Source organism: Lissotriton vulgaris, chromosome 9 (assembly GCF_964263255.1).
Source record: "Lissotriton vulgaris chromosome 9, aLisVul1.2, whole genome shotgun sequence".
Lineage (NCBI taxonomy): Eukaryota > Metazoa > Chordata > Amphibia > Caudata > Salamandridae > Lissotriton > Lissotriton vulgaris.
This window is the reverse complement of record NC_141697.1, coordinates 582,993,183-583,013,024: the sequence shown is the minus strand read 5'-3', so window position 1 is coordinate 583,013,024 and position 19,842 is coordinate 582,993,183. Positions and strand designations below refer to the sequence as shown.

At 41.2% G+C, this 19,842-nt stretch overlaps 1 protein-coding gene across 1 annotated transcript in view; it reads left to right on the top strand.

Moving 5' to 3' along the window:
- The window catches only part of MACROD1 (mono-ADP ribosylhydrolase 1), a 229,402-nt gene that overhangs the window by 47,814 nt on the left and 161,746 nt on the right, over positions 1 to 19,842 (top strand). The window contains exon 2 of the mRNA XM_086939484.1: positions 18,336 to 18,437. Coding sequence (XP_086795610.1) covers positions 18,336 to 18,437 — 102 coding nt within the window. The remainder of the gene's footprint in view (positions 1 to 18,335; positions 18,438 to 19,842) is intronic.

Below are 19,842 nucleotides of genomic sequence, written 5' to 3'. Positions count from 1 at the left end.
GTATCCAACCCTGCAGTTGGGGTCTCCATCTTTGTGATGGGAGCATCCTTTGCCCCAGCTAGAGGGCATTGTGTGCACCAAATTTGCACCGCAGTCCACAGTTCTTAACCTTACTTGGAGATCCCACTGGCCAATTCTATCTTAAAGTTTTCCAATTTGCGGGTAGGTTAGTGCACAGCATATGTTATTTCTTTCCCAGCCGATTTACCATTCTTTGCCCCAATCTCCAGTCTGTGCGAGGTCTTGTGATGTCATCATCAGATGTAGTGTTTAGGCTGCTCCTTTGTCTGTGAGGACGTGGTGTGTGCTACTCGGATGTCAACAAAAACTCTCCTATTGCTCCGAGGTCGATGGTCTCGCCGCATCAGATTCTTCCTCAGTAAGCTGGATATCAAGTATTTGGCCACTCTGTTTATTAGATAGATGACAGGATTTGTTCATTAAAAAAACTATGCCAAAGGGAAGGGAGACATTTGTAGCAAATTTTGTTGTCTTTAAGATAATTGATGATCAGGCTGAATTGCTGTCTTCTGGCAAGCATGGCTGGGGTAATATCCTAGAACGGAGCACAGTCATAGTCTTTAAATTGTATTTGATCTCACTCTCTTGCTGCTCTTAATACTTTCTCTTTAGTTTGGAAGTTATGGAACTGCCAGAACGTCTTGTGGTCAATGTGCGTCAGACAAGGGTTGGGGTCCCCCTCTGTACTCTCCCGAACTCTTTTCCCTTCTTACCGTGCATGGTCACCATCTTTGAGGTCCATGTGACTGCTTGAATTTCTTCCTAATCTGCAGCAAGTAGAGGTTTGTGGGACTTTATTTTGAACACAGGGCATTGAAAAGTTCTTTTCTGGCATTGCCATGGCCAGTTGGAACAGTCTTTCTACTGTGTATTGCCCGCTTGTGGGACACCACCTAAGAGTGAGCTAGGGACGCTGCCATCTTGCTCATGGGAATACTCCGACACCTCTGTACTGTTTTTAAAGCTTTTTTGTGATTACTTCACTGTCTATCCCCGCTAAAAATGGCAGGATACCTCATGGGTAGGATGCTGAATCAGCTGAGTGTGTCTGGGGGCCATTGACCGAAGGAGCGATGTTAAGGGGTCTTTCAGTGTTATCTTGAAGGTGTCACCTCAAGCTGCTCTTATGGTTGGCAGCAGAGAATGTCTCTTGAGGCTGTTCAGAAGGGCAAGAGACCCTTTATTTTAAAGGTTCCTTAGGGGCCCTAAGGAGTATCATTATATGCTAATCCAAAGGCTGTGGAGTTACTTTCCTGAGGGTGGCCTGAGAGTGTCTCTAGAGGGTCTGTGAGCGCTCAGAAAAGTGTCTCCTCAGAGGCTGCATGTAGATTGTTGGGCTTCATATTTATGGAGCCATATATTTGTAGCAAAGCTGATACTTCATTTCATTTTATTTATTGTATTTAATTGAAGTGAGTATCTCTTCTCAAGGAAGTGTGGTACCCAGCATAAGCCATATAAAAGAACATTTGCGGTTGAGTTAGTTACATTATGGTAGGTGATGACAAATTAATATTTGAGTTTTGGGATGTCAAACAGTAATTGCAAATCAATAGCACATCAACAAATCAACATACATAGAGTACATACCAGCAATCTGGGTATGGAGTGTGCATGATAGCAAGAGTAGGTAGATTTGTTGTACACTTGGACTTAGAGCTTGGAGTTTATTTCCCAGCGAAGTGATGTTTGTAGAGATATGTTTTCAAGTCCTGCTTGAACTCAATGAGATATAGTGTGCATCTGAGTTGATTTGGGAGTAGATTATAGATGAGATGGCAGATGATGTGAAAGGATCTGGGCGTGGACAAAGGGCACAGGGTTTACATTCTTTTAGGAGATACAGATTGGTCGGTCTTAAACAGAGAATTGGCGTATAGAGTGAAACAAGTCCAAGTAGAGGATGTGGTGCAGTACAGTCATGGTTTTAAACATGTGGGTGAGAACTTTGAATTAGGTCTTGTTTTTAAAAGGTACACACTTTCCTTTACACCAGTGACAAAAGATGACTAAGTGTCTGTGCAGTTTATTAATTTGAATTATTTGATAAAGTGTGCTCTACCAGCAACTGGTTTTCTTGACCTGACCTAAAAAATAATGTAAATTTAAGTATAAGAAAACTGATAATTTGGAGCATCACAATGAAGACATATTGGGAGCTTCATGAGTAAGCTGTCAGAGTAGACTACCATACTCAAGACTGTACTCATGTCTTGCATTTCATTGATGTGGATAAGAGTTAATGCTTTAACAAGTGGCATATCAGTAATAAAAGAATCAACAAAGGGCTAATGTTCATAAGAAAAAAGGAGAGGCAGGGTCTCTCAAGTGGTGGAGAGTGCCTGGACCAGAGTTATATATGGGGACAGTCAGCAGGAATGTTTTGTGTTGCCCTCACACATCCCCTGGAGGAGAATGTCATGCTTCATCATAGGGCAGTGCTCCTCGTCTGGCCAGTGCCGCAATGCCCTACGGATCCCATGAAGGGTCACTTTGGCAGAGATCTTTCCAGAGGCGGCCTTATGATGAGTGCAAGTGAGGTGATTTGTGATGTGAAGTTGTGGAGTGTGAATAAAGGTTAAAACTGGTAATGAAGATCCTGTACTAGACTTTAATGATGGGTTTGCCCTTCCAGGGATATAAAACCTATGGCAGGTGAGTGCTTCCTCAGGGTATTTAAGGAACCCTGGTAGTCTGAGTGTTGGAACTTAATATGCGAAGTATCCTATCATCTCGAGTGAAGAACCTGACTCCGGTCACCTCTTCACAAGTGTGTCGACATGTTTTGCGCCTATTCTGCTCATAGGGATCCGTGGCGCTTCATCAGGACAGAAACCATATAGTGGACAAACTACCCCACACTGACTTGGTGCCCCTGGGTGCTACTAACTATGTGTGTTTTGTTCCGGGTCCGACCCAAAATACAGAAATATGGCAACATTGGGCGGCATGGAGGTGCCGCGTTAAATCATGCCCAGAGTTCTGGCGTGCGAACAGCGTGTTTGCACCAACCCGTCTCTGCGACTAGAGATAGTGCTTTATCAGTAATAGCCTGTCTTAATCTCCATCTAAATGACTACCATTCCGATTTGTTGTATAAGGCCACAACACTTCATGTTCTCTTTGAAAATATTCTGCTTCTTGTACCACAATTGGAGAAAAATTTCATTGACTTTTCAGGCAACTGCAACAGCAATAGTCAACTGTGGAATCCTCGTAGGAACCACGTTTCATCAGCTTGCAAGGATGCAAAAACAATTCTCTAAATCCAGACAACAGAAAGGGACAGGAGCTTTAGTTTGCTACATTCAAAAATTATAAAAGTCAGGTTCTTGTTCCTGATTGTGCTGAGTCTTTCCCCAAACATCCAGTTGAAGATTGCATTCAGGACTTTCTGAAGGATTGGGATAAATCCAAGTTGGGTCCATCAGATTTTTTGAGAGGGGTACAAGATCAAATTTTCCAGCCCGCAGGACCCCAGAGACGCCTTCATCCTAACGATACAGATTGATTGACTGCTGAAGCTATTTTGATTATTTGACCGCTGAAACTCTCTTGCTTTGGGAAAGCCCTCGGCCAAAGAGCCACTGGGCGAAATATGTGTCAGCTGCGTTTTCTTGTCTTTTGAATTACATCACTGAATTAAAACGGCACACCATGCCCTAAAAGAAGCTTGGACTTTAAGAATTATTTTCCTGAATACCACTGAACATTTGGCATATCCTTCCTCCCAAACCTATTTCCTGAAATCATCTGCAAAGAGAACCGCACTTTTTTGGGCCTCAGGTGCTGGCAGGGAAGAGAGCGTTGATCCAACTTTCTCTTCAAGAAAGGGGGAATGGGCTACACTCTGCTTGTGTTTCTGATTCCCAGGATAAAATGGGGCATCAGATTTGCAGAATTGTCAGAGTCTTGAAGGAAGTGAACTGATGGGTAAAACATATCCCTTTAAAATTGAGTCCCTCCAGATGATTATTCCTCGTATATCATTTAGCCATTATATGACCGCAATAGGTGTAATGGATGCTTATTCTACACCTCAATAGCTCTCTTACATCATAGTTTCTTGAGGTTTTGCATACTAGATGAAAATGCCCACTTTTGTGTCATGCCTTTTGTTTGATACCAGCACCAATGGTGTTCACGAAAATGGTAATCCCAGAATTAATACTTCTATGCCTTCAGGAGTGGCCATTGTACCCATAACTCGATTATTAGTTACTCCATGTGACCTTGAATTCCAAGGTTCTGAAATTTTTGGAAGTGATCCAATCCTATCTGTCTCCCCATTACTTCCTTTTGAATGTGTCCAGGCTCTAGTGAATGCCATCCCAGAATATAATTGTAATGGGAGGACAGTTCAGGACAGCTATAGGCATGCGTTTTCTTTCTGAAACCAGGGCAGTGGGATTTTTAAACCTTTAATTTCACTCTTCCTGGAATTAGAATCAGCCTCTGCCAGCAATTGTAAGGAACTTCAGGGCCATATGGCTTCGTGTATATTCGCACTTCCATGGCAAGACTACATCTTTGGTGTTTAATCTTATATCTTCATGCTCATTGGCCTCTAACATCCCAGTGTTTCGATATCCTGGTGCCACTGACAACCAATATCACTTAGTCACTTCTGTGGTGGGTGGACTGAGTTACTCTTGCCTTCCAATGAAGCCAGAGCCTCTAGTGATTGTGGCAATGAATGGCAGTTTATTTGGATGGGGTGTCACTCTGACAGGTAGGTAAATTCAGGAAAAATGGTCCATGGTAGAGAGTCTCAATTCATCCACTTAGACAGAACTGATGGCTTTTCCAGACATTAATCTCAACTGGCACCCACCTTCAGATTTCCCAGCTTCCACCTCTGTAGAGAGTAGCTTTACAGCATCCAGCTCTGCAAGAAATGACATTCCTGGTTTACAGCCAAAGCCATTTTTAAAAGAAGAAGCCAAGTAAGCAGACATAATTTTCCAGCAACCATCTGAACAGGAAGCTATCTTTAGATTTAGCGATATTCTTCTCTACATGAAGTGACATCACTGGTTTCCATTTGTCATTTCCTGTGATTTGAGCAGAGTGTTTTGACTGAAGTGAGGTAATCCGTGTGTTTTGGTCTTCTCCTTTTCTTCTCCTCTTTTCATATGTTATGTTTATTTTCATTAAACTATTGAGTGTACCTGGTCCTGAAGGCTTTGCCTTGGTGGATCTAGTTTTCAGTGGAGCATAGAGTTTTAACATGAATACTCTTATTAGTGTTGTTGATTAGGGAGCCTGGAAGTTTTTGGGCGGGTTGTTGAACATTTCTTCGACTTTTTCCAGATGGATATCTCTGATGGAGTGGCAGTTTATTTTTTGTTTTTGGTTGTCGTTGATGTAGAGGTTTAGTATAAGCAAAAGTGAAGGGCATGGCAAAATTATGGGTCCACTCCTGGGCTGAAGGTGTCTAGTAGTGAATGTAAGGGGATGTGAATATGATTATATAGAGTGTGTTGTCCTCGAAGTGGGTTGGATTCCTGATGAGTTATTTTAGGTGAGTTGAGAAAGCGTGTGGGAGTTCATGTATTTTGTGTTTGAATTTGCTATGGAGTTTGAAATCTCAGAGGAATTTGATGTAGGTGTTAGAGATATAGCTAATGAGGGCAGAGATTTCTTGGAAGTGCGTGTTTGGTCCAGTTGTCTGTTGATCATATGAAAGGAGGTTGATTTTGAGGTTAAGATAGGGAATATCAGTTGAGGGGTTTCAAAGACTTAAGTATGGTAGAGTTGCTAAAAGTGCAAGGCCAGAATTTTCTTTAAAACCCCCTTCCTGTTTTAAGTGTGTGGTCTATATGTTGGATGCTCGTACATCAGGGATGAAGATGTCCAGGATGTGAGTGGGGGAGAGTGTGAACCAGGTTTCAGTGATGAAGAGTGCACCTAGGTGGTATTGTTGGAAGATGTTGGAAATGTATGGAGTATGCATTATTACATAGTGCACATGCTGCAGCACTGGGACAACCACATTCCAAGTATTCAACTATGCGCCTCCTCCTCAGTGACTGTAAGAGTCACTGCCTTCAACACCCTAAAAACATTCATAGATTTTTCAGGCACTATCTTGAAATTATTCACATCTACCTCATCTCCCGATGTTAGATCATCCAAATACTCCCACGAGATCACGGATACTCCTATCCTCTGGGTAGTACACCATGGTTCCATCCTCTCTCCCATCTACATGAAACCTCTCTGACCCTTACTTGCAAGATAGCAACATCACAATCCATCAGTACCTAGGTGATACACTACCTATAAAAAGAAAACTCAACCAGTGAAATACAGAGACTCCGATCCTGCCTCAAACTCATCCAATCATGGGTGTCGACCAGCTTCCACAAGACAACCCCCCTCTGCCAACAGTACCCAAATCAAGCCAGGCTCTCCAAGTTAAATATAACAGACTTCATCCCAACTAACAGACTATGAAAAATATGTGGTAGTCACCCTAGACAAAGACTTCTCATACAAACAACACATTGTAAGTAAGACCAATAAAACTTTGTACCTACTCTCTTTGTTGAAGAACTTGATGCTTTATCCATAGGAAGACAGCTTCTGTACAACTGTTCACTCCCATTTGGATGGGAAAAATACCCTGCTCCGTAGTCTCTCAGAAACCACAGTAACAAGGTAGCCTGCTCAAAGCGGCATGTCTCATTAGGTCCTCAAAGAAATTCAACCACCTCACCACAATGTTGAAAGATCAACACTGGCTCCACCTTCCAACTTTGATCAAGACCATCTCTTATTAAGCCCTCAACAACAAGCCCCAAGGTTATCTTGCGAACAAATAGGCATGTCTAGAGGACAATGCCAGACTAGAAACTGGCTGTCGCCACACTGGAGACAAAACTTTGCAAGAAGAAAAAAACAGAAGGCAAGCCTCATTTTTTCAAACTCCAGGATTTGGAACAACATCCCCTTCAACCCCACTACAATTCAGAAAACAGTTGAAGACACCCATCTTTAAGGATCACTACCCCATACCTGACATTTTACCTTTGACCTTCCCTAAGTTATTGTATCTTTTTATGCATCATGTCGATTGTTCAGGTCACTGAAGCTCTTGAGCAAGGGGCATGCTCTACAAGTACATGTATGCATGCATACATACTGATGCAAGCTCTTCAACACTTCTCCCTCCATCTCCAAGATAATCATGTTCAAGATCGATCAGACAATTTGGTGAATATAGCATACATCAATCATTTGGGTCGGGGGAACATACCAAGTCACTTACTTACCTTGCTCTTCGGTCTGGGGTATGGGTGCAATCTCATTTCACTGACTGAATTCCTTCCATAAAAGGATTGGACAATATTGAGGTGGCTCAGGAGAACTGAGTATTCCCATCCTTATAACATATTTCCCTGGGCATTTAAAAAAATATATGAAGCGGATCCTTTTGACCTTGTCAAGCAATGCCCAACCGCCTCACTTCTGCTCCCGCATTCAGGAGAAGTGATGTTAGGCAGGAGATGCGCTGAAATGAGATGACACAGGAAACTCCTGTATGCCTTCCCTCCTTTTTCCTTATTCCACAGACTGACTAATCAAGCACCAAGATCAGGGGGAAATAGTGCTAGTACCGTTTGAGCCTAGTAATCAATTGTAAAATCCAGAAGAGATTATCCTTTTCAGGTTGGTGGTTGAAAGTTGGGTTTTACAAAGGAAATGTCTCCCTTGTCACCTTGCAGAGACCGTTAGGAACTTGTGCAGAGCCCTTACTCTAAAATCCTTCTCCTGAAATATTTTCTAAACTGATGTGCCCCTCCCCCATTTTCTTTCTTCATTAAAATTTGTTTTTCAGTCTCTCCTTTGTTTTCAATGGGATGTTTGTGATCTTAATATGCCAATCTCGACTTTGTGGACTCTGTTTGTTGTCATTAAAGCCTTTATGTGCGCATAAGAACTCCTTTGGTGAAAGTGAATTACTGGGAACTCACCTTTTGTGGGGGGGGGGGGGGTGGTGTATCTAAACCAGTTTAAATGCGTCAATTCCTTTACTTAGATTTACCTTTGGTTCTTCAGGCTCTTTAGCATTCTCCTTTTGAACCTTTGCCCTCAGTTGATCTAAATGTTTTTTCCATGAAAGTAACCTTTCTGATCACTTTTACCCCAGACCAAAGAATAGGTGAAGTGGATGTCTTATTGTGCAGCACTCTTTTCCTTACTGTGTTAGAAGACAGTGTAGTGCTCCTACCTAATTCAGCGTTTCCACCTAAAATACCATTCTCTGTTCATACCTCTCAAGAGATTGTTTTATGTGCACTTATATCTTCCCCTTCCTCAGCTGAGGAAGAGTTGTTGCATTCCCTAAATATCAGCAGAGTTGTACTAATCTCCTTTGACAGGTCTGGATGTTTTCAGTAATCAAACCATTTCTTTGTTACAGTTTTTTCAGGAGGACAAGGTCAAAAAGCTACATCTATCAACAGATGGATTAGGCTCAATTTTGTTTAGCCTAGTCCTCGCCAGGTGCTCTTCCTGAGGGGTATTCAGGGAAGGCCGACAAGAATTCTTTTAGCTTCTTGGATAGAATTTCAAGGTATTCCATTAGTTGAAATTTGCGGAACAACAACGTAGGCTTCAACCAACACTTTCATTCATCATTATAATCTCCGGGAAACTGAAAAGAGCAAAACATGTTGATATGTGTGCAACTTCTCTTCTCTCATAAATTTTCATATTCAGTGTTATGAATTAAATTTACATGGTATGCTAATGACGTGGATGACTGTAAAGGACGTACAGGCACATGCATCAAGGTAGGATTTTGCGAATCCTTAATTTCTATAATGAAGGAATCGCAATTAAGGACTCGCAAAAGCCTATGTATGTAGGAATCTGTGTAAAAAACGATTCCTACACTTTCCTTATTTGCGACTTGCAAATTGCGACTCACAAATAAGGAATGGCTTCCCATTCATTCCTATGGGCCTATAGGAATAAATGGGAAATTGAATGAGCAATTTGCGAGTACCAATAGGTCCTTGCAAATTGCACATGCAATTTCAGGGTGCAAGGGTGTCAAAAGGACACTCTGTTGCACCCCTGAAATTGATCTGTACACATATGTTGCGCACACACATGCCCTAAGGGCATGTGTGTGCGCAAACTGAAACTTTGAAAAATGCACAAAAGTGCATTTTTCAAAGTTTTTGCAAATTACAATGAAGATCAACTTCATGGTAATTTGCGCCCCCCCTATAATCAAATCGCTATTTTTTTTCTTTAATGCATTGCATTTAAGGAATCTCCATTTGCGATTCCTTAAATGCAATCGCAATTTAAAAGTAATTGCTATTTAGAGATTACTTAAATTGTGTTTTTTGCATGTAGGATGATGCATCCCAAATGCAAAAATACCGGTGCAAAGGGGCAGATTCTGAGAATCTGCCCGTTTGCGACCGGTTTTTCTTTTGATGCATGTGCCTGCTAGTGCCTTTATAACACCCAGTAGCAGAGCAGGTGGGTGAGGTTTTGCATTAGCATCGTTTTCCTGTGTTGAGTTGAGATTCAATGCATGACTACTGACCAAGATGAGGACGAGTAGTACTAAGAGTAATGAAGATTACCATTAAGTAATCAGGGGATTAAACACCTTAGCATCAGGAATTAGGAAGAACAGGGATATTTAGAGATAGTTTTAGGGTTAGGTTGTCTGTTTTACATTTTAAAGATCAGACTGTTGTGCAATCTGCAGTTTGGTCCATAATTTCTGCTAATTGCTTAGAGTGGGTCAAAGCTATTCTTTGAGGACAGTCCTGTGCAACTTTTACACAACCTTCCCTGCTCACCCCTTTGGTTTTTAGTTTTTTTAAAGTAGCCCAACGCCCATAAACATTAAGTTCAGATCATCTTTTTGATTGAGTGAGAAACCCTCAAACATAAAACTCATACTGGTGAAAACAAGGTCCGCCGCTAAGCATGGTCTGCACTCCAAGGTAGCTGACTTGCATTTCTCCATATTGTTGGAGTACCGAAGTTGTCCATTGGAGTTTGATGAGGACAGCATGAAAGAGCTGCAAGGTCAACTGTGGAGGTCCTCTGGTTGCCCTTTGTCAGATGGGGGTGCTACAATTCAGAGACCAGCTCACTCAGGCGGGTAAAACAGGCCCGCCTTAGATGAGCGTAGGCTTGGATCTAATTTTGGGGAGATGGGATTCATGCAGTTTGGATGTTCAGAAAGTGTCAACCTATGTTAACACAATTCCTTGTTGGAGGAAGGAACGCCTAAAAACACTAGGCAAAAGACAACAAGTTTAGTGTTCTGTATCAACTTCAAAAGGGCCTCTATTCTGGAGATGAGTTTGATTAAAGAGAGAGGGTTTATTTTCAAACTTATACATGGGCAGAGCCGTAGTGACCGGGTTTGGAATGGAAAAGGAAATTGATTCAATTTCCCAAGCTAGACACCTGGTAATTAATCTGTTTAGGCGAGTAGGGGGAGGGAACAGTGAGTGGTTTGATTTCCTGCTCTTCCTTTTTTTTTGGGCCACCATCAGTTAAATACGTTCATATAAATACATCCAAGAATAAATGAATACATACATGAGGAAACACTGCTAGTGATAAATAGGTTAAGAAAGAGAACAAAAGCACTTTTTAGAAACTTCAAAACGTGAACTAAAAAATAACAATACTAGGCTGTAGTTGATACACCGGAGCCTCTAAACCATTTAGGCTGTGGCTTGCCTCACCTCACTATCAATTTCCCAGTTATACATGAGGGCCCAAATGCGTTTCCCTAGCCCTTCCATCCTTTCCTTTCATATATACCCATTTCGAGATTATAGATTGCTAAAAGCCACTGTTGGAATGAGTGTGGGCCAGGATCTAGCCAAGCAGAAGAATACATATTCTAACTACTGCCATGACCACAAAGACAAACTTTTGTTGCGCCATCAGCACTGCTTCCTTCGTAACCCCTAATAACATTACATTTTCTGTAAATCTTATTTTAATCCTCATAGATTGCATCAAGAATTCTTCAATAGCTGTCTTTGGAGGTTCTAAAACGGACAGGAAGCAAACATATGAAAGATGTCGGCCTCAGCCCTACAACATCGGGGGCAAAGAGTTCCTTCTCTACCACCCCACTGGGCGATCTTGGCTGGCGTATAATATAATGAAAAGATTGTTTTATAGTGCTGTGCTTGAAGCCAAGCCGTTCTCAATATGGAATGCCCCAGTATAAGAGAATCAAAGAACTCAGCCCCATCGATACCTAGCTTTTGCTGCCACTTCTCACAATGTTTCTCTAGATCATCAACCATCAATTGTCTCATCCCTCCATATATCTGGGTGATGGTGCAGCCCTCTGGATCTCTTATCGCCTCTATTGTGGATTCTTTGGAAAAAGCTCTTTCCCTCCCTTTTTCACAATATAGCTCTGAATCTGTAGATATTAAAATAATTCTTTACGGTCAATATTGAAAAGCTGCTAGACCTTCTCAAATGGTATTACTCCTCACAAATCGAGCAGGTCCCCCATCTTCTCCACTCCTAGTGCATCCTATTGCAACATGACACCGTCATGTAATATTTCTGGGAATGACGGATTTCCATAGAGCGGGGTATAGAAATTCATCCTTCCTATTCTAACTTTTTTCTAACAATAGTCCAAACAGAGGATGCCGCCACTAAGATCTTAAATGTAACTTTTTTGTGGTAGCTAGGTTCATTGTATCTCAGAAGCCAACTGGAGGGGCTTCTTTCCCTAATAGCAACATATATATCTTGGGGGGCATCACTTCTCCACCGATCCACAACCTTTCCTCCAAGCAGATGCCAGATATATTGAATAACTGCTGCCCAATGGGGAACATCCTTTACAACGCGGATGTTACCCTGCAGTGCAGTTACGATGCGTCTTTTACAATGCAAGTCGTAAACATGACTTGCGCTGGAGGGCGCTCTAGGCTAAGGAATAGTAGATTTACTATTCCAACACCTTCCCTACTATACGTAGGCTGGTGTTGGAATAGTAAATGTAACTATTCCTAAGTCCAGCACCCCTACAGCGCAAGTCGTGGTAACGACTTGCATTGTAAAAGACGCGTTGTAAAGTACAGCGATGTAATACATCACGTGGTAACAACGTACATCCTGCCCAATAATACATTTTTAAGTCTAGGATCGCCCCTCCCCCTTTCCTGGGGAGGGACATGAACCTAAGCGCCCTTCTCGTCTCTCCGTGTGCCCATATAAACTTGTTGACCAATCTTTCCATCCCTTTGAACCAATGATTTTCAAACTCTAGAGGAATTGTTCTGAAAAAGTACAGAAACTTTGGGAGGAATATCATTTAAATGATATTGCACCGTCCGACAATTGAAAGATGCAAATTATTCAACCTATCTAGGCCTTTCTTCCCTTTTCGTATTGTAAGGGCCAAGTTTTCCTCCACCATTTTGCACAGTTCGGAGGTTATGGTGACCCCTAAATACACTGCAGATTTCGTCACCCGTGGACCTGACAGGCTGATCTTACTGTTTACAACAATTTGTGTCTTCTCCTGGTTAAGCAGATAACCCCAAACCACCCCAAAGTGCTTTGCCTCAATCTCTATTAGGGCTTCATGGGGGTTAGGTGTAATTATGGCCAGATCATCTGCATACCCCAAAATTTCGGTATCAAGGCCTTGAAGCCGAATGGGTTGAATTGCTATATTGGCCTCAGTTTTCCGGATTAGGGGATCTATGTAGAGTGCAAATAAGAGGGGAGAGCATGGACACCCCTATCTAGTTCCCTGTGTAATGTGGAAGCTGGATGCTGAAGTCCCGGTAAAGTGACAAGTGCGGGAAACTGCAAGGAATAAGTTGCTGTCCGTAGGGGCTACCGTGCTGTGGGAGCCTGAGGCCACTTTTATGCGCAACCTGGCGCTTGAAATCTGAGTTGGTGCCTTCTGGCGCTTGGGACGCTGGATGCTGAAGTCCCGGTAAAGTGACGAGTGCGGTAAAGTGCAAGGAATAATTTGCTGTCCGTAGGGGCTCCCCTAGTGTGTTTTTTTAATACATTTCGTTTAGAAAATGTATATAAATTAAAGTCATGTATTTTAAATATTTAATAAACGGTTTGAATTACTGTGCTGTCATTTTTTTATTACTTATATTTCAGTAAAAACATTTACAAACAATTACAATTTTATTTTACATAAAAATATTTAATATATATATTTTAAAATAGTAAACAGTATTACTTTTATCTATAACTAGCAGCCCGTCCCGACGTTGTCCGGGTATGAATTGCTGCCGGCCAATAGTATATTGTTTTGTAGGATTTCGTTTAGATGGCATTTCTTATCTGTGACAGGCCTGTGAAACGCTCCGATTCACAGGGCACTGCTGATGCACTTAAGAGTGCGCGTTCAGTAGTGTGTGAACTCGAGTTTCCCTACTTTATTTTTCCTTGCAATATTATATAGCGCGAACTCGACAACATGGCATGAGCACAATTTACATTACAGAAGAACACATTCATTAGTGGTAGGCACGGGGAGACAAAGCGATTTGCCTGGAATCACAGTATGTTGAGCTGATGCAGAGATTCAAACTTAGCTCCTCAGCTCTAAAGTTCGCAATTCTGGAACTTGTGGCGGGAGGTGTGTCTAAAACTGTATGTTGGTACTGGCCATCAATGAGAGAGACCTGTACATTTTTCAAATGGGTGGTGAAAAAATATATATGTATGTAGCTGGAGATGTGGGCCGCCGTGCCACCAATGTACTTACCGGGGGAGGGTAAACACCCATTATTCCACAACTTTCTTTCTGCATACCATCATCACTCCGCATACTTTCATCACGAAAGTACCATGACTCCGCAATGCCATTATAACGCATGGCATTACATTTCATATGCTTTTACCACGCGTACATTCACAACGAAATTCGTTGTAAATGCATGAATGGTAAAAGCATGTTTTTTTTTAATGTTTGGATAAGGTAAGTATGGGTATAGGGGTATATGTTTTGGGGTACTGAGGTATATGTTTTGGGGTGTTTGGGTATTTTAAGGGTTCAGATATAGTTTTGGGTTATGTGGTACAGGGGTAGTTTTAGGGTTTAGGGGTAGGTTTGGGTTTTGGGGTACCGGGGTATTTTTAGGGTTCAGGGCTAGGTTTGGGTTTTGGGTACAGGGGTATTTTAAGGGTTCAGGGCTAGGTTTGGGTTTTGGGGTACAGTGGTATTTTAGGGTTCAGGGGTAGGTTTGCGTTTTGGGGTACAGTGGTATTTTTAGGGTTCAGGGCTAGGTTTGGGTTTTGGGGTACAGGGGTATTTTTAGGGTTCAGGGGTAGGTTTGGGTTTTGAGGTACTGGGGAATTTATAGGGTTCAGGGCTAGGTTTGGGTTTTGAGTTACGGGGGTATTTTTAGGGTTAAGGGATAGGTTTGGGTTTTGGGGTACAGGGTATATTTATAGGGTTATGATGGGTTAGTGTTTAAGGGTGTTGGGGTATTTTAAGGAGTAAGAAGGGTGGGTTATGATTATGGGGTGCAGGGGTATTTAAAGGGAGCAGGGTGGGATTAGCACACGATATGAGACATGGCATGAAGGGCGACACGTACCACACGCCCCCAGCATTTGTCACGCCCCTAGCACACACCCACAGCACAACGCAGACACGCCCACAAGGGACTACTTTGCTGGCACGGTTCTTTAACCCTTTCGATGCTGATGACGAGCTCAGCTCGTCATCACCCACGGGTGTCGTGTGCTGATGACGAGCTGAGCTCGTCATGGTGCCACTAAAATGGCATTTTCCAGCACAGGGGGGGAAAACGCCCAGCAGCCATGTGGTTAAATGTATATGGCGGGCGTCTGCATAGCCTATGTCCTTCTGCTGCAACTGCCCTTTCCAACGCTGTATTGGGTGTTGTGATTGGTGCTGTGGTTCCTGAGATTACCCGCCTCAAAGGTTTGGGCTCTCTCTTTATTATATTAGTATGGATTTACCCTAGGAGGATCTCTAACACAGTGGTGGATATCTCTGCCCTAATGATGTAGATCACTACCTTCGTGATGGAGAACTACGCCCTGGTGGTGGTGGTGATGTCTGCCTATGTGTGTAAAGTTACTGGTATTGTCTTTACCATCATAAATTTAGTCTTAGATACCTCTGCCTCCTACTTTCAGGAGGTGGAGACAGGTAAGTCTATACATCTGCACTTGGAAATGGTGAATTGCAAAAAAGTGTAGATTTACACCTAGGTGGAAGAATAAATGTAGTCATGAGTAAATCTGTATGTGTAAATTTACCAATTTAAATCAGGCCATATATCTTTACTCCTACAAATGATTAAGCTGTCACTCCATTCCCTTTCAGATAAGTGTTTCTTCAGTTAAACCATAGCAAAAAGAAATAAAAGCTTTACCATCAGACATATGAGTTACAAATCCATTGCAACAACACTGAAGAAAGGCCATTTTTGTGTAAACCATGGCTTGTTTTAAAAAAAGTTACATCATTGAATGACTCTAGTTCATTTTCAATTTAACTTTATTCAATATCTGCAACAAGCATTGACAAAGTCAAAAAGTTGGCCAACATCTTTGAAAGGTGATGATGAGACCAGTTGTCTTAGCTAATGCTAGTTAATTTGGTCTGCTTAGAGACTGGGTTAGCTGTGTGCTAGCCATGTTTAATACAAAAATTATAAGTAAGAATTCATAGATACATAGATGGGCTTTGGGTCAGTCCTCTCACTGCAGTGATCTAGTCAGCTGCCCTTCACATTTTGCTCTGCCCACCGTAGCATACAGCATAGAGCATTAGTTCAGCCCACTGCAGCCATTGGCTGTCTTGCACTGTCAGTGATATTATTGTTCCCGATTACATATACACATCCACCTAAACAGCTGAGCGCATGTCAGCGCAAGGGCTGATAGGACAATACTTTACATTTCCAATATTTTTTCATCACATTCTTCAATGATACCCTTTCTTTGCCTCGGTAACAATCACATTTCCCTGTGAAGTTAATGAAAAGTAAAAGTTTCCTTACTTGATATCTAATACTTCTGCCTGCTGTGCACCTCCTGTACCATTATATTAAAATTACATGCCATTTGTTTAAAACAATATTTATTACAAGCATGTGGCAGCCACCTTTAGGCGACATGTTTTTGTTCTGGGGCACATTGTTGCATTAAAAAGCATCCTTTGCACCAGCTTTCCAAGGCCATACCTGTTAGTTTCCCAATGTCTGTTTGAACTCGACTTAGATTTACTCACATGTAATATTCGGCTAGCCATTTCAGTTACTTCATGATTTCTTCATTATTTCTTTGTCCTTTTTTCGTCCGCTTCCGAATTACAGCGTAGGAATGTAACTAGTGATTTAAAATTAACCATTCATGCTCAATTCAATTCAAAGATAGCTTTATTCGATTTTTGAAAATAAAAACCATAAAAGCGCGTTTAAATACAATTTTTTCTAAAAAAGACATTTCTATACATTTAATACATTGTACAAGTGGTTAAAATGTATACAATTAATAAAAACCTACTATGAGGTATTTACCAGAAAACAATACAAATAAAATATGGTTATATAAAAAGTGTTCAGTCCATCGACGCTCTACATTTTACAATGTATTTCAGAAACTTGTCTACTGCTGCGACAGTAACATCATCCTGTAACATGTATAATTTAATCAAGGCTGGTCTGCATTGCCTAAGGCCCCACACTTTTAACAGCGGAACCAGATGTCTCTTTCTTCCCCACTCATAATATTTACAGAATAAAATGCAATGGATATTTGATTGGTTTGAAACATCGTCACACAGGCAATTAGTTAATTTAGCAGACCAATCATTTACAGTAGGGAATGTTATCAGCCTAAAAAAACATTCAGTCCTCATCCTTGTTAGTAGTAGTCTCGTGTAGGCGGAGTATAGTGGTGATAAATATAATTGTATACCTACTCCGCACAATAAAAGATGATGGTGGGAAATACTTGGCTTATTTCCTTCTATATAGGAACGCCTATCATCCAGCAAACCAAGACAACATTCTTTTAACGCCTTTTTCTAAATTAAAGAACATGAGGTAGGATTTTCAAACAATCTGAATGGCCTATAGAATTTAGAAATTTACTAACGTAGGAAAGCCACAATATGTTTTTTGAGGCTGCTAGATCCATACAGTCTCTAATAACATCCTTGCAGAAATCTGTTTCACTAGAGGTCCATATCTTGGGCCAAAGCATTATTGGACTTATCTTGATTATGTCAGTGATATGGACCCGAGCAAGTTAATTGTGGCAGATGGTAGTAGAGATAGATCTGGGCACTGCCAATAAATATCTCAAAAAAACATTCTCGCTGATTTGAATCTCTCTGCAGTCTGCCATGCCCCAGATTCCTGCGCCATAAGTCGCAGTAGAGACCCATTTCGCTGCGTAAATATTGAGCAGGATCTGGACCGGCTTACCGCCCAATTTTCTAGCAAATTTCTTCAGAGCGCCTATTTCTCGACAAAAGGCCAAGTTACGTGTGTTGATGGCTGTGTTCCATGATCCCTTATTATTAAAAACTATACCCAAATAGGTTAAAGTCTTTGTCAAGCTTATCTTTGTTTTATTCAAGAAAGTGTTACAGTCTACTTTGTTTTTTGACGTGCAACACATCGTGAAAGTTTTTCCCACATTTATCCTAAGTCCTCTTGAACCCATAAATGAGGAAAAACCAGTCAGTGCTTTCTGCAGACCTATTTGTGTTCTTCACATTATGACAGCGTCGTCTGCATAAAGTAATATTGGCACTGCCATGCCATTGATTTTGGGGTAATCTACTTGCAACTTAGTCAGGTGATCTGCCACTCCGTTTATATATAAGTTGAAAAGAAACGGGGCAAGGATGCATCCCTGGCGGACACCTTTTTATTGGAAATTTCTTGGTGCATTTTCCGTTATTTCCAACCATTCATGCTCATTTATTTAGCACAAAACATGTAACGGATGAGCCTTTTGGACAGTCAACACGGTATATTTTGTACCTAAAATAACTGCATTTGTTTCAGAAATGCACTTTTCGTTTCAAACCATAGAACATCATGTGATTTGTGCGATTCTTCTTGTTTTGTCATGGAAGTTGAATATTTTATCGATTGTAGCTTGTTTTTCATATTTGATTGTAGGTTTGTAAGAATAGTGTGCTACTAATATTAAAAATAAGAGTAGAGAAGAAGCCGCGCCTGTTATCTCTTGTGCTGTGACTTCTCTTCAAGAAGGCTGCTGCTTTTAATGACAACTCTCTGGTTTCTCTCCCAATGCAGCTTATTTGAAGGGCCTCAGCAGCAAGCAGAGGCAAGAACTCTACAGCAAGAAGGATTTCCTCAGGCTGAAGCAAATACCTACGTGGAAGGACACGGCTAAAAGTGAGTCAGGGGACAATGGGGACTGCCCAGCCTCTCCTTCAGGGAGTGTGAGAGGAAATGGAGGGGAAGTGAATGATAGTGGAAGATCGATCTATTTTAACGTTATTTTTCAAACAAAACTAATTATGAACAAGTGGATGTTTGGATCAGTGACCCAACATGCGCATTTTGTTCCAAGAGATCATCTTATGTAAAGGACGTTTTGAAGAAAAGTTCCTATTAATGAGAGGTAATAGGCTTCATGAAAGGAAGCTAGCTGGTTGTACAGTAGAATGCCATTGACTTCAATGACTCGTACCATTAGCTTTCGTTTTGTAATGTATCCTTTTCAGCTGTTTTTGTCCAACAAGAAACATGTGGGGTCTCCTAGCAGCTGTTCTGTATCACATGTGCTCGAATTCGCTTACTAAAGTGAAAAAAGCACCATAGAGGCTTTTTTGGAATGTAACAAATCGACTTTCTTATATAATTATGTAACAAATGCCACACATTTCATTAATTTATGGGAAAGCAAACAACATGAATAACATTAATTAGGAGCGTTGATTTTCTTGTTACTTTGTTATTTAAAATGTTCATATGTTAATAGTTTACATTTCGGAATTGTGATACACATTTTTGTAAATGTGTGTATTAAAATGCACTGTGGGATCTTTGTTGTTTTTCAAGAGCATTTAATATTTCTTTTAAAGTGAGTAACATCTATGATTTTGCATTTAAAACAGAAGGGCCAATAAAAATGCTTTATACTTTTCAGCCTCTAGGTTGTTCTTTTTACAGTTTAATTTGGCTACAAAAATCAGTTTATGCATAGTTAAAGAAAAAAGGAAAGATCCACGTTCAGATCAAAGGCATTTTGCATCTTCATAGTTCCAAACGTAAGAGATTATGTGAAATCTCTACAGGACCAGTTTATTCAACGCACGGGATAAGCAGGGAACCCTAGGCAGTTCCCTAGATTTAGGTGGAGAGCAGATTTTTTATAAACAACACTCCATAACACCCTGACACTCCAAATCTGCTCACCTCAAAGGATCGCCTATTATGTGAATGTGATTGTATTGTGTATGGTGCACTGATTGTCGCTAGGATATTGCATAGAGTGGATTAGCAAATTTTACATCACCAAATTTGAAATTTTGCGGCCCACAATTGTGTTTTTTTGGGTTGCAGTTTTACCTCACTTTGCTCATGGCTTGCTTCTATGGGTTCTAAGGACGTTTATCCACAGAGACCATTCCTTGCACCAACTTTGCCTTTACATCCACACAAAAAGAATCTCCCTACACGTCCAAGTGTGGGCTGGCCCATCTCTCAGGGTTTTAGGTGTGCACTGCTCCCCGCCCCAAGTTGGTTACTTTTCTGTTCATCTTCTCTGTGCTGGTGGCTTCTCTTGTCCCTTTCC